The 14,125-nt window shown below is 37.4% G+C and overlaps 1 protein-coding gene across 3 annotated transcripts in view; it reads right to left on the reverse strand.

The window, feature by feature from the left end:
- Positions 1 to 14,125, reverse strand: part of CCDC15 (coiled-coil domain containing 15) — an 86,501-nt gene that overhangs the window by 54,845 nt on the left and 17,531 nt on the right. For 2 of the 3 annotated variants that reach the window (XM_053595149.1, XM_053595148.1), the window contains exons 5-10: positions 12,112 to 12,234; positions 10,742 to 11,884; positions 7,905 to 8,057; positions 7,611 to 7,721; positions 7,114 to 7,236; positions 5,037 to 5,111 (exon numbers count right to left, since the gene is read on the reverse strand). In XM_053595149.1, the coding sequence (XP_053451124.1) occupies positions 5,037 to 5,111; positions 7,114 to 7,236; positions 7,611 to 7,721; positions 7,905 to 8,057; positions 10,742 to 11,884; positions 12,112 to 12,234 (1,728 nt within the window). The remainder of the gene's footprint in view (positions 1 to 5,036; positions 5,112 to 7,113; positions 7,237 to 7,610; positions 7,722 to 7,904; positions 8,058 to 10,741; positions 11,885 to 12,111; positions 12,235 to 14,125) is intronic. The other variant, XM_053595150.1, reaches the window with a different exon arrangement.

Here is a 14,125-nt window from a genome sequence, read left to right on the forward strand (position 1 = left end):
TCAGCAACAGGTTAGACCATGCAGAAGAAAGAATTTCAGAGGTAGAAGACAAAGTTCTTGAGATAACTCAGACAGTAAAAGAAGCAGAAAAGAAGAGAGAGAAAGCAGAACGTTCACTGTCAGAATTATGGGACTTTATGAAGCGTTCCAACATACGAGTTATAGGAATCCCAGAAGGGGAAGAAGAATGCCCCAGAGGAATGGAAGCCATACTAGAGAATATTATAGAAGAAAATTTCCCAAATATCACCAAAGATTCTGACACACTGCTTTCAGAGGGATACCAGACCCCAGGTCGCCTCAATTCTAACTGAGCTTCTCCAAGACACATTGTGATGAACCTGTCCAAAGTCAAGACAAAAGAAAAGATTCTGCAAGCTGCCAGGAGTAAGCGCCAGTTGACCTACAGGGGCAAATCCATCAGAGTGACCACAGACTTCTCTAATGAAACTTTCCAAGCAAGAAGACAATGGTCATCTACCTTTAATCTACTTAAACAGAATAATTTCCAGCCCAGAATTCTGTACCCTGCTAAGCTAAGCTTCAAAATTGACGGAGAAATCAAATCATTTACGGATATACAAACATTGAGGAAATTCGCCACAACAAGACCAGCTCTACAGGAAATACTTCAACCTGTTCTGCACACTGACCACCACAATGGATCAGCAGCAAAGTAAGAACTCAGAAATTAAAGGACAGAACCTAACCTTCACACTGATGCAAAAGATAAAACTAAGCAATGGACTCTCACAAAATAAGACAAATAGAATACTACCACACTTATCAATTATCTCAATAAATGTTAATGGCTTGAATTCCCCACTGAAGAGACATACATTGGCTGACTGGATTAAAAAGCACAAGCCATCCATTTGCTGTCTGCAAGAAACACACCTGGCTTCAAAAGACAAATTCAAGCTCCGAGTCAAGGGTTGGAAGACAATTTTTCAGGCAAATGGAATTCAGAAGAAAAGAGGAGTTGCAATCTTATTTTCAGATACATGTGGATTTAAAGCAACTAAAGTCAAAAAAGACAAAGATGGTCACTTTATATTGGTCAAGGGAAAAATACAACATGAAGACATTTCAATTCTAAATATTTATGCACCCAATTTAAATGCTCCCAGATTCTTGAAACAGACCTTACTCAATCTGAGCAATATGATATCTGATAATACCATCATAACAGGGGACTTTAACACTCCTCTTACAGAGCTGGTCAGATCCTCTAAACAGAAATTAAACAAAGATATAAGAGATTTAAATGAGACCCTAGAACAACTGTGCTTGATAGACGCATGTAGAACACTCCACCCCAAAGATAAAGAATATACATTCTTCTCATCACCCCATGGAACATTCTCCAAAATTGATCATTTCCTGGGACACAAAACAAATATCAACAGAATCAAAAGAACTGAAATTTTACCTTGTATCTCCTCAGACCATAAGGCACTAAAGGTGGAACTCAACTCTAACAAAAATGCTCAACCCCACCCAAAGGCATGGAAATTAAACAATCTTCTGTTGAATAATAGATGGGTGCAGGAAGAAATAAAACAGGAAATCATTAACTTCCTTGAGCATAACAACAATGAAGACACAAGCTACCAAAACCTGTGGGATACTGCAAAAGCAGTTTTGAGAGGAAAATTCATTGCTTTAGATGCCTACATTCGAAAAACAGAAAGAGAGAGCATCAACAATCTCACAAGAGATCTTATGGAATTGGAAAAAGAAGAACAATCTAAGCCTAAACTCAGTAGAAGAAAAGAAATATCCAAAATCTCCCTAAAAAAAAAAAAAAAAAAGAAATATCCAAAATCAAATCAGAGATCAATGAAATTGAAAACAAAAGAATCATTCAGAAAATTAATGAAACAAGGAGTTGGTTTTTTGAAAAAATAAATAAAATAGATAAACCATTGGCCAGACTAACGAGGAATAGAAAAGTAAAATGTCTAGTAACCTCAATCAGAAATGATAAAGGGGAAATAACAACTGATCCCACAGAGATACAAGAGATCATCTCTGAATACTACCAGAAACTCCATGCCCAGAAATTTGACAATGTGAAGGAAATGGATAAATATTTGGAATCACATCCTCTCCCTAGACTCAGCCAGGAAGAAATAGAGCTCCTGAACAGACCAATTTCAAGCACTGAGATCAAAGAAACAATAAAAAAATCTTCCAACCAAAAAATGCCCTGGTCCAGATGGCTTCACACAAGAATTCTATCAAACCTTCAAGGAAGAGCTGATTCCTGTACTGCAGAAATTATTCCAAAAAATTGAGGAAGAAGGAATCTTCCCCAACACATTCTATGAAGCAAACATCAACCTGATACCAAACCAGGAAAAGACCCAAATAAAAAGGAGAATTTCAGACCAATCTCACTCATGAATATAGATGCAAAAATTCTCAACAAAATCCTAGCCAATAGATTACAGCTTATTATCAAAAAAGTCATTCATCATGATCAAGTAGGCTTCATCCCAGGGATGCAAGGCTGGTTTAACATACGCAAGTCCATAAACGTTATCCACCATATTAACAGAGGCAAAAATAAAGATCACATGATCCTCTCAATAGATGCAGAAAAAGCATTTGATAAAATCCAGCATCCTTTTCTAATTAGAACACTGAAGAGTATAGGCATAGGTGGCACATTTCTAAAACTGACTGAAGCTATCTATGACAAACTCACAGCCAATATTTTACTGAATGGAGTAAAACTGAAAGCTTTTCTTCTTAGAACTGGAACCAGACAAGGTTGTCCTCTGTCACCTTTACTATTCAACATAGTGCTGGAAGTTCTAGCCAATACAATTAGGCAAGACAAGGAAATTAAGGGAATCCAAATGGGAGCAGAGGAGGTCAAACTCTCCCTCTTTGCTGACGACACGATCTTATACTTAGAGAACCCCAAAGACTCAACCACAAGACTCCTAGAAGTCATCAAAAAATACAGTAATGTTTCAGGATATAAAATCAATGTCCACAAGTCAGTAGCCTTTGTATATACCAATAACAGTCAAGATGAGAAGCTAATTAAGGACACAACTCCCTTCACCATAGTTTCAAAGAAAATGAAATACCTAGGAATATACCTAACGAAGGAGGTGAAGGACCTCTATAAAGTAAACTATGAAATCCTCAGAAAGGAAATAGCAGAGGATATTAACAAATGGAAGAACATACCATGCTCATGGATGGGAAGAATCAACATTGTTTAAATGTCTATACTTCCCAAAGCAATCTACCTATTCAATGCCATTCCTATCAAAATACCAACATCGTACTTTCAAGATTTGGAAAAAAATGATTCTGCATTTTGTATGGAACCGGAAAAAAATCCGTATAGCTAAGGCAGTTCTTACTAATAAAAATAAAGCTGGGGGCATCAGCATACCAGATTTTAGTCTGTACTACAAAGCCATAGTGCTCAAGACAGCATGGTACTGGCACAAAAACAGAGACATAGACACTTGGAATCGAATTGAAAACCAAGAAATGAAACTAACATCTTACAACCACCTAATCTTCGATAAACCAAACAAGAACATATCTTGGGGGAAAGACTCCCTATTCAATAAATGGTGTTGGGAGAACTGGATGTCTACATGTAAAAGATTGAAACTGGACCCACACCTTTCCCCACTCACAAAAATTGATTCAAGATGGATAAAGGACTTAAATTTAAGGCATGAATAAAAATCCTCAAAGAAAGCATAGGAAAAACACTGGAAGATATTGGCCTGGGGAAAGACTTCATGAAGAAGAATGCCATGGCAATTGCAACAACAACAAAAATAAACAAATGGGACTTCATTAAACTGAAAAGCTTCTGTACAGCTAAGGAGACAATAACCAAAGCAAAGAGAAAACCTACACAATGGGAAAGGATATTTGCATATTTTCAATCAGACAAAAGCTTGATAACTAGGATCTATACAGAACTCAAATTAATCCACATGAAAAAAGCCAACAATCCCATATATCAATGGGCAAGAGACATGAATAGAACTTTCTCTAAAGATGACAGACAAATGACTAACAAACACATGAAAAAATGTTCATCATCTCTATATATTAGAGAAATGCAAATCAAAACAACTCTGAGATATCATCTAACCCCAGTGAGAATGGCCCACATCACAAAAATCTCAAAACTGCAGATGCAGGCGTGGATGTGGAGAGAAGGGAACACTTTTACACTGCTGGTGGGACTGCAAACTAGTACAACCTTTCTGGAAGGAAGTATGGAGAAACCTCAAAGCACTCAACCTAGACCTCCCATTTGATCCTGCAATCCCGTTACTGGGCATCTACCCAGAAGGAAAAAATCCTTTTATCATAAGGACACTTGCACTAGACTGTTTATTGCAGCTCAATTTACAATCTCCAAAATGTGGAAACAGCCTAAATGCCCACCAACCCAGGAATGGATTAACAAGCTGGAGTATATGTATGCCATGGAATACTATTCAGCCATTAAAAAAAATGGAGACTTTACATCCTTCGTATTAACCTGGATGGAAGTGGAAGACATTATTCTTAGTAAAGCATCACAAGAATGGAGAAGCATGAATCCTATGTACTCAATTTTGATATGAGGACAATTAATGACAATTAAGGTTATGGGGGGGGGAGCAGAAAGAGGGACGGAGGGAGTGGGCTGGGGCCTTGGTGTGTGTCACACTTTATGGGGGCAAGACATGATTGCAAGAGGGACTTTACCTAACAATTGCAATCAGTGTAACCTGGCTTATTGTACCCTCAATGAATAAAAAAAAAAAAAAAAACAGGTCAAAATGGTGTGATACATCACTGAATAAGAATAAGAAGACATTATATTCTTTACCTACTATTATTGACCTTAACACTAAAGCCTGGAAGCAGTTACTACATTACCCTGTCAATCTTGAGCCCAAACCCAAGCAATTTACCTTCTGCTACTTACTCCTCACTATATTCTACTCTAAGTATCTTTGAGAGGGGCTAGGTCTTGACTACCAGGTGAAACATACCATTGGCACTTGAGAAGCAGCTCCTCTTGAAATCTCCCACTTCTTAAAAGATGAGGGTTGTTTAATATTTTTATCCTAAAGGAACAAAACAATACAAAACTGATTCGTCTAAGCAGAAATGATTGAGCTAGTGACACTATTAGAGATTTCAATAACAACCCCAGAGTAGTGACACTAGGTGATGTTAATAGAGCACATTTAAAGGGATGTGTGCATGTGTGTGTTTTAACATGAAAATTTGTAAATATATACTAAAGTAAGAAGAAAACAGTATGATAAATCCCAAGATAGCCATTACCTAGCTTCAACAATTAGCAACATTCTTCTTTTTCATTTATCCTACAACTTTTTTCCTAGAGTCAATTAATTAATTAATTTATTTATTTTCAACACAGAGCATTTCTCTGTTGCTCTCAGGAGAGTGCCATGGTGTCATAGCTCACAACAACCTCAAACTTTTCGGCTCAAGCAATTCTCTTGCCTCAGCCTCCCGAGTAGCTGGGACTACAGGCACTCACAATAGCACCTGGCTATTTTTAGAGGCAGGGTCTTGCTCTGGCTCAGGCTGGTCTTAAATCTGTGAGCCAAGGAAATCCACCTGTCTTGGCCTCCCAGTGTGCTAGGATTACAGGAGGGAGCTACCATGCCCAGCTTTCCTAGAGTTTTTTAAACAAAATCCCAGATCATTCTGGTACACAATGAAATTATCAAAGACATTATACTCTTAGCCTAATTCTGGAGGCCTTAGTTCTATGTATCCACAGAGAAGCTAGCTTAACAAGCTTCAGGCTCAATCTTCTGTAATGTTGTCCTCCTACTGTATTCTTATCTGTCTGTTCTCTAGGGAAGGTTTGTCCTAGATGTTAGGTGTCACATACTGATGACAGTCAGATATAATTTCTCTCTCTCTTCATTCATAAACAGGTAACAGCTGCTAAAAAACATGTTCTAAAGGAATAAGAGAGAACAAATTTTCTAGCCAGGCCAATATAGATAATCATAATATTGTAAACTTTGGTGAGAATGCCAAAGAAATGATACCAGGTAAAAATATCCTGATACCTTTTGATATGAGCGAGGATGCTACACTTTTAGTCTAATTCAATAGATCCTAATTCTTAATCCCAAACCATGGACAGAATAGTTGGACAAATTCACCAAATTTAAGTAATTTAGGATCTGCTACTTCTTCCTACACTGTTTGTGTGGGGGGAGTATGCTGCTTGTAATACCGTGAGCTTCAGCAAGAGTTGAATAATAATCTTGGTGAACTAGTCTAATTCTAGAATAAGATATGAATGTGATATATCAGTCTTTGAGATGACTGATTTTTTTTTTTCAGATTAATATGAGGGTATATATGATTAGGTTACATTGTTTATGTTTGTTAGGTAAAGTACAAGTTATAGTTCTGCGCTTTCCCCAGGAGGTGTACCCTTACATTGTGCCTGTTGGGTGAGAGCACACCCATTCCCCTCCCTGAAATGATTTTTTTTTATAACTCATACAGTTCACTAGCCCAGGGTGTTTTGTACCAGAAGGCGCAAGGTAGAACATAAAAAAAGAAGAGAGCAGTAGGAACTGTCTATGCCCATTCTTTCAGAAGCGGGACCTCTGTTCTAACAGGATTTAGGACTATCTTCCTATTAACGTGGAAAGAAATAGAGATGCTATATTCTTTTTTTTTTTTTTTTGAGACTGTCTCACTGTGTCACCCTCAGTAGAGTGCCGTGGCATCACAGTTCATAGTAACCTCAAGCTCCTAGGCTTAAGCGATTCTCTTGCCTCAGCCTCCCAAGTAGCTGGGAATACAGGCGCCCACCACAAAACCCGGCTATATTTTGGTTGCAGGTGTCATTCTTGTTTAGTAGGCCCGAGCCAGTCTCGAACTCGCCAGCTTCAGTGTATGTGGCTGGCGCCCTACTCACTGAGCTGCGGGCACCAAGCCGAGACACTCTATTCTTAAGTTAGCTCCAAAGTCCCTGATTCTATACTTCAAGTTATCAGCTATTGAGAATTTATAAAACCCAGGTAACTTTATTTCTTGTTTCTTTATCTCCTTTTTATTCTGCTCCACCTGATCTCTGATGAAGTCCTGATCCTGGGGTTTAGAAGGCACATACTGGTAACCCACCAGAGAAAAGTCATCTTTCCCTTTCTCATCTGTCATATCAGAACATGGCTCCTTAAAGCATACTTTCTAAAAGAGAAAAAAATATAAATTGCCAAGTAGAAGTAATACAATGACGATAATATTCTAGGCTTCATTAAAAGCCACAGGGTAATTTTTCTTTTTTTTTTTTGTAGAGACAGAGTCTCACTTTATGGCCCTCAGTAGAGTGCCGTGGCCTCACACAGCTCACAACAACCTCCAACTCCTGGGCTTAAGCGATTCTCTTGCCTCAGCCTCCCGAGGTAATTTTTCTTAAACTCAGGATAATGTGAAAAGTAACAGAATAAAACAGAAAATGTTATTTTTTGTGAGTTCTAAAGTGTAGCTGAGAATTTTTGCAAGCTTCAAACTAAACCCTAAATCATTTAGTTCCTGCAGGTTCCTGTCTTTTTTTGTTCTACCTTGTCCCGGATGAAGACCTGATGAAGCCTGCACAGAAGATCCTGATGGACATCCGGAGGAAGAGCCTCTCTCCCTATCAAAGTCGATGTTGGCTGCTTCAAATTTGCTTTCTAAAAAAGAACAAACACAAAATATCAATTGTTCAGTTAACAATGGCAGGGTAACTAAGACTTTGGGTTTTTGTGCTAATTCTGGAATTGACAGAGATCAGAGTACAATCGGGCACCTTACAAAATAAAACAAAAACTATACTCCACTCCACAAAAGTCCAACCATAACCCTAAGTAACTTACTTCCTGCCTTTCCTCTTCCTTTTGGTCTAACTGATGGCTGAAGGAGGACTGGCCTGGGCACCTGTGTAAAACATACTGTTGGGTTCTTACGGGCCACTCCTTTTTCCATCTTTCAGCTGTCAAAGTAAATGCTGGTGGCCAGAAATATTTTTCCTATGGAGATTAAAAAGAAAAAAGTTAGTTGTTCAGAGGAGTGATATGCTGCTAATACTTTAACACTTAGTAAGAACCCTGGAGTTTTGAAAATTTAATCAGGAAACTATTTTTTTTTCCCAACTGTGATTTCCACATCAGCTACAATACATACATAGGCATACTTCATCTTATTGTGCATGGCTTGACTGCACATTACAGATAACTGCATTTTTCACAAATTGAAGGTCTGTGGCAACCTTGTGTCAAGCAAGTCTATTTGCGCCATTTTCCTAACAGTTGTGTTCATTCATGTCTCTGAGTCACATTTTGGTAATTCTCACAATATTTCAAACTTTTCATCATTATTATATATGTTATAGTGATCTGTGATCAGTAATCTTTGATGTTACCATTCTAATTGTTTTGGAGTGCCACAAACCACACTGTCACTTCAGGACAGTGAACTTAATTGATAAATGTTACGTGTATCTTGATTGCTCCACCACCTGGCTGATTCCTTCCCCAGGCCATTCTATTTATTCCCTGAGGCCCCACAACCTTGAAGTTAGGCCAGTTAATAACATTACAGTGACTCCTAACTGTTCAAAGGAAAGACAGACCTGCTTGTTTCCCACTTTAAATCAAAAGCTAGAAATGATTAAGCTTAGTGAAGGAGTATGTTGAAAGCTGAGATAGGCTGAAAATCATGCCTCTTGTGGCAAACAATTAGCCAAGGTGTGAATACAAAAGGAAAGTTATTGAAGGAAATTTAAAGTGCTACTCCAGTGAACGCATGAATGATAAGAAAGTGAAACACCCTTATTGAGGATGTGGAGAAAGGTTGAGTGATCTGGACTGGAGACCAAACCAGCTACAACATTTTCTCAAGCCAAAGCCTAATCCAGAGCAAAGCCCTAACTCTGTTCAACTCTATAATGGCTCAGAGAGATGAGAAAGCTAAAGAAAAGTGAAGGTAGTAAAGGTTGACTGATAAGGTTTAAGGAAAGAAACCATCTTTGTAACATAAAAGTACAAGGTGAAGCAGCAAATGCTAATATAAACGCTGCAGCAAGTTATCCAGAAAATCACCTGAAGACCACTGATAAAGATGACACGAAAGGACAACAGATTTTCACTGGAAACAAAACAGCTTATATTGGAAGAAAATGCCACATAGGACTTCATAGCTAGAAAGGAAAAAATCAATGTCTGGTTTCAAATGGCAGACTGACCTTGTTCGGGGCTAATGCAGCTAGTGACTTTCGGTTGTAGCTAGTGCTCACTTACCATTCCAAAAATCCTAGGGCCCTTAAAAATGATGCTAAATATCCTCTGCCTCTGCTCCAGGAATGTTACAACAAAGCCTGGATGACAGCATATCTGTTAATAGCATGGTTTACAAAATATTCAAAACTCACAAAACTCACTATTGAGATCTACTGCTCAGAAAGAAAAATTCCTTTCAAAATAGTACTGCTCATTGACAATGCACCTAGTTACCCAGAAACTCTGATGGGGATGTAGAAGGAAATTAATGCTAACACAACATCCATTCTGCAGCCCATGGATCAAGGAGTACTTTCAACACTCAAGTCTTATTAAGAAATACATTCTGTATGGCCATATCTGTCATAGAGAGTGATTTCTCCAGTGGATCTGGGCAAACTAAATTGGAAATCTTCTGGAAAGGATTCACTGTATTATACCCATTAAGAACATTTGTCATTCATGGAAGGAAGTCAAACAACATTAACAAGCATTTAGAAGAAGCTGATTTCAACTCTCATGGGTGACTGTGAGGTGTTTAAGACTTTAGTGGAGAAAATCATTGCAGATGTGGTAGAAAGAGCAAGAAAACTAGAATTAGAAGTGGAACCTGAAGATGGGACTGGATTGCTGCAATCTCATGATCCAATTTTAATAGATAAAGAGTTAGCAAAAAGAGTGATTTTTTAAGATGGAAACTACTCTTAGTGAAGATGCTGTGAACACTGTTGAGATGACAATAAAGGATTTACAATAAGATATAAATTAGTTAAAGTAGCAGCAGGCTTTGAGATAATTAACTCCAATTTTTAAAGAAGCTCTATTGTGGGTAAAATGGTTTCAAACATCACGTGCTACAGATAAACCTTCTACAAATGCAAGAGTCAACTGATACGGCAAACTTCATCGTTCTCTTATTTTTTAAAAATGCCACAACCAGGGTGACACCTATGGCTCAAAGGAGTAGGGCATCGGCCCCATATACCGGAGGTGGCATGTTCAAACCCAGCCCCAGCCAAAAAGTGGAAAAAAAAAAATGCCGCAGCCACTCCAACTGTCAACTACCACCACACTGATCGGACAGCAGCCATCATCAAAGGCAAGACCTTCCACCAGCAAATAGATTATGACTCACATGATCGTAAGTATTTTTAGCAAGGAAGTATATTTACATCAAGGTATGTACATTGCTTTCTTAGACATAATGCTACTGCACACTTAACAGACCACAGTAATGTATAAATATAACTTTTATATACACTGGGAAATCAAAAAATTCAAGTGAATCACTTTATTACAAAATGGGCTTTATTGCAGTGGTCTGGAACTAAATCCCCACAGTATCTCCACGGTATGTCTGTAGTCCTTACAAATCCCACTCCAAACCCTAAGTAGTGTACTTTTTCTTATTATCTCTCCTTCCCACTCTATTTTACCTGATCTTTGGTTAGAAACTCCTGGTCCTGAAATGTGGGTAGAATATTCTGGTCTTTGGGGAAAACACGCTGGTCTTGAGGGAAAACAGACTGGTCATTATGTAGAAAATACTGGTCATGGTCTTTGGGCAGAATATTCTGATGTCTGGAAAGAACATGCTGGTCTTCAGAGAGAGCACACTGGTCTTTAGGTAGAAAATCCTGGTCTTGATTTTCGGGTAGAATAATCTGATCTTTAGGGAGAACATACTGGTTTTCAGGGAAAGCATACTGCTCTTTAGGTAGAAAATCCTGGTCTTGATTTTTGGGTAGAATAATCTGATCTTTAGGGAGAACATACTGGTCTTTAGGGAAAGCATACTGGTCTTTAGGTAGAAACTCCTGGTCCTGATCTTCAGGAAGAATATTCTGATCTTTGGAAAGAACATGCTGGACTTTAGGGAGTCCACACTGGTCTTTAGGTAGAAAATCCTGCTGTTGACATTGAGGTAAAACATTTTGCTCTTTGGTTAGAACACACTGGTCTCTGGGTAGAAAATCCTGGTCCTGGTAGTTGGGTAGTAGAATCTTCTGGTCTCTAGGGAGAAAATTCTGATCTGTAGGTAGAAACTTCTGGTTCTGACATTTGAGAAGAATATTCTGGTCTTTGAGGAGAACATAAAAGTCTTGTGGTAGAAATTCTTGGTCTTTAGGTAGAAAATCTTGATCCTGACATTTAGGTAGAATGTTCTGGTCTTTAAGCAGAACATGGTGATCTTTAGGTAGAAAAGTCTGGTTTACAGGTAAAGAATCCTGAGCTTCCAACACAATACTCCCATCTTCTAGCTCAATATGCTGGGCTTTCAGCGTAACACCCTGAGTTTCTGTCTTAACAGCCTGGCCTTCTGGGCCAATAGCTTGGCCTTCTGGCTTAACAAACTTGCATTCTGGCTCAATAGCTTGGGTATCTGGCTCAAAACTCTGAACTTCCAGCTCGGTAGTCTGAACTTCTGTCAAATTACCCTTGGATTCCAGCAAATCCTGTTGTGCTTCTGGAAAATAATCCTGGGCTTCTGGCAGAATATCTTGAAAGTCCTGAAGGTGTAACTGCTTGTGGTCTTCCTTGTCCATCACAACAAATAATGGATTTTTGAATGTTACTTTCTAAAAGTGAACATAAACACCAAATACAGAAAGTCAGGTAGCAGCAATACTCTAGGTTTTCTGCAAGATTCCTAAAATAATCTTAAATGATATGGCAGTCAAGCAAATTACTAGAATAAAATGGGAAACTATAGTCTTTAACTAATTTAAAAAAACCTAAACCAGTACAACAGTACTGGCAATCCCTAGTCCAACATCAATTAGTTTACTTTTTCTTATTGCTTTACCTGAACTCTACTAAAAGGCTTGTCTTTGTCTTCTGAAAGAATACCCTGCTGGTTACTCCCAAACAAATCTTCTCTCTCTTTCCCATATGTCATAACAGATGACAATTCCTCATAGTCAGATTCCTAATGAAAAAATTAAAAATTTTTAAAAATATACAAAATTTAGCTATTAAAGGTAGAAACAATGTGATTGCAATAAAATCCTAGGCTTTAAGATATTGTTCAAATAATTTCAGTAGGTCAGCAGAGTCAAACATAAAATGTTCACAGCACAGTCTGTACACTAAAAACCATAAAGCACTGTTGAAAAAAATTAAAGATGACCTAAATAAATGGAAAGACATCCCATATTCATTGATCAAAAGAAAATGTTAAGATGGCAGTATTTTGATCTACAGATTTGGGAATACCTATCAAAATGACAGTTGGCTTTTTTTTTTTTGCCAGAAATTAACCAGCGAATCGTAAAATTTATATGGAAATGCAAGGGATTCATAGAGCAAAACATTCTTCAAGAGGAACGAAGTTGGAAGTCTCATTCTTCCCAATTTCAAAACCTACAACAAAGCTATAGTAATCAAAACATTATGATACTGGCACAAGAGGTATAAAGATCAATGAAATATATTGAGAGTGCATAAATAAATCCTCACATTTACACTCAATTGATTTTCAACAAGGGTGATAAAACAATTCAATGAGGAAAGAATAGTCTTTTCAATAAATGGTGCTAGGACAACTGGATATCCACATTCAAAAGAATGAAGATGAACCACTTCTTTACAGCATACATAAAAATAAACTCAAAATGGATCACAGATCTGAAAGTAAGAACTAAAACAATAAGATTCATTAAAGAACGCACAGGAGTAAATCTTAACAATCTTGTGTTAAAAAATGTATAGTACCTATTACATCAAAGGCATAAGCAACAAAAGAAAAAAAATTTGGATTACACCAAAATTAAAAATTTTCTGCTGACAATGATACCATTAATAAAGTGAAATGACAACCCACAGAATGGGAGAAAATACATGCAAATTAACTACCTATTAAACAACTTGTATCTAGAATACATAAAGAGCATGTACAGCTTTATAATATAAAGACAGATAACCCGATTAAACATCTGAATAGATGTTTTCTCCTTAAGAGGTATACAAATGGGGAATAAGCACATGAAAAGATATTGAATATCAGTCATTAAGAAAATGCTAATCAACAGTACATTTTAGTGGCTATGAAATAGTATCCACTCAGATAGCTATAATTAAAAATAGAGTTAATAGTAGCAAGTATTGGAGAGAATGTGGAGAAATTGGAACTCCCATATATTGCAGGTAGAAAATGGTTTGGCAGTTCTTTAAAATGTTAAACATAGAGTTACTGTATGACCCAACAATTCCACTCTTAGAAATGAATGTCCCCAAAGAAGCAAATGTTCATACAAATGTACATGATTGCTTATAACACAATTATTCATAAAAGCCAAGAAGTGAGAACAGGGCAGCACCTGTGGCTCAAAGGAATAGGGCGCCAGCCCCATATACTGGAGGTGGTGGGTTCAAACCCAGCCCTAGCCAAAAACTGAAAAAAGAAAGAAAGAAAAAAGCAGTGAGAACAATCCAAATGTCCACCAACTGATAAATGGATAAACTAAATGTGCTATAGCCATACATGGAATATTATCTGGCAATAAAAAGAATGAAGTACTATACTTATACACCCACGAAAGTGTGGATGAACTTTGAAACATTACGTAAAGCAAAAAAAAAAAAAAAGTCACTAAAGACCACATATCATGAGATTACATTTATATTAAATGTCCAGAATAGATAAACATATAGAGATAGAAAGTAGATTAGTGGTTGCTTAGCACTGGGGGAAAGACAAGGAAAAGAATGTGATATAGGGCTTATTTTAAAAGTAAAGAAAATGCTCTAAGTAAGATGGTGGTGACAGTCATACAACCCTGTGAATATACTAAAAACCACTGAATGCTTTAAATGGGTAA

This window comes from Nycticebus coucang, chromosome 6, assembly GCF_027406575.1.
Source record: "Nycticebus coucang isolate mNycCou1 chromosome 6, mNycCou1.pri, whole genome shotgun sequence".
Taxonomy (NCBI): domain Eukaryota; kingdom Metazoa; phylum Chordata; class Mammalia; order Primates; family Lorisidae; genus Nycticebus; species Nycticebus coucang.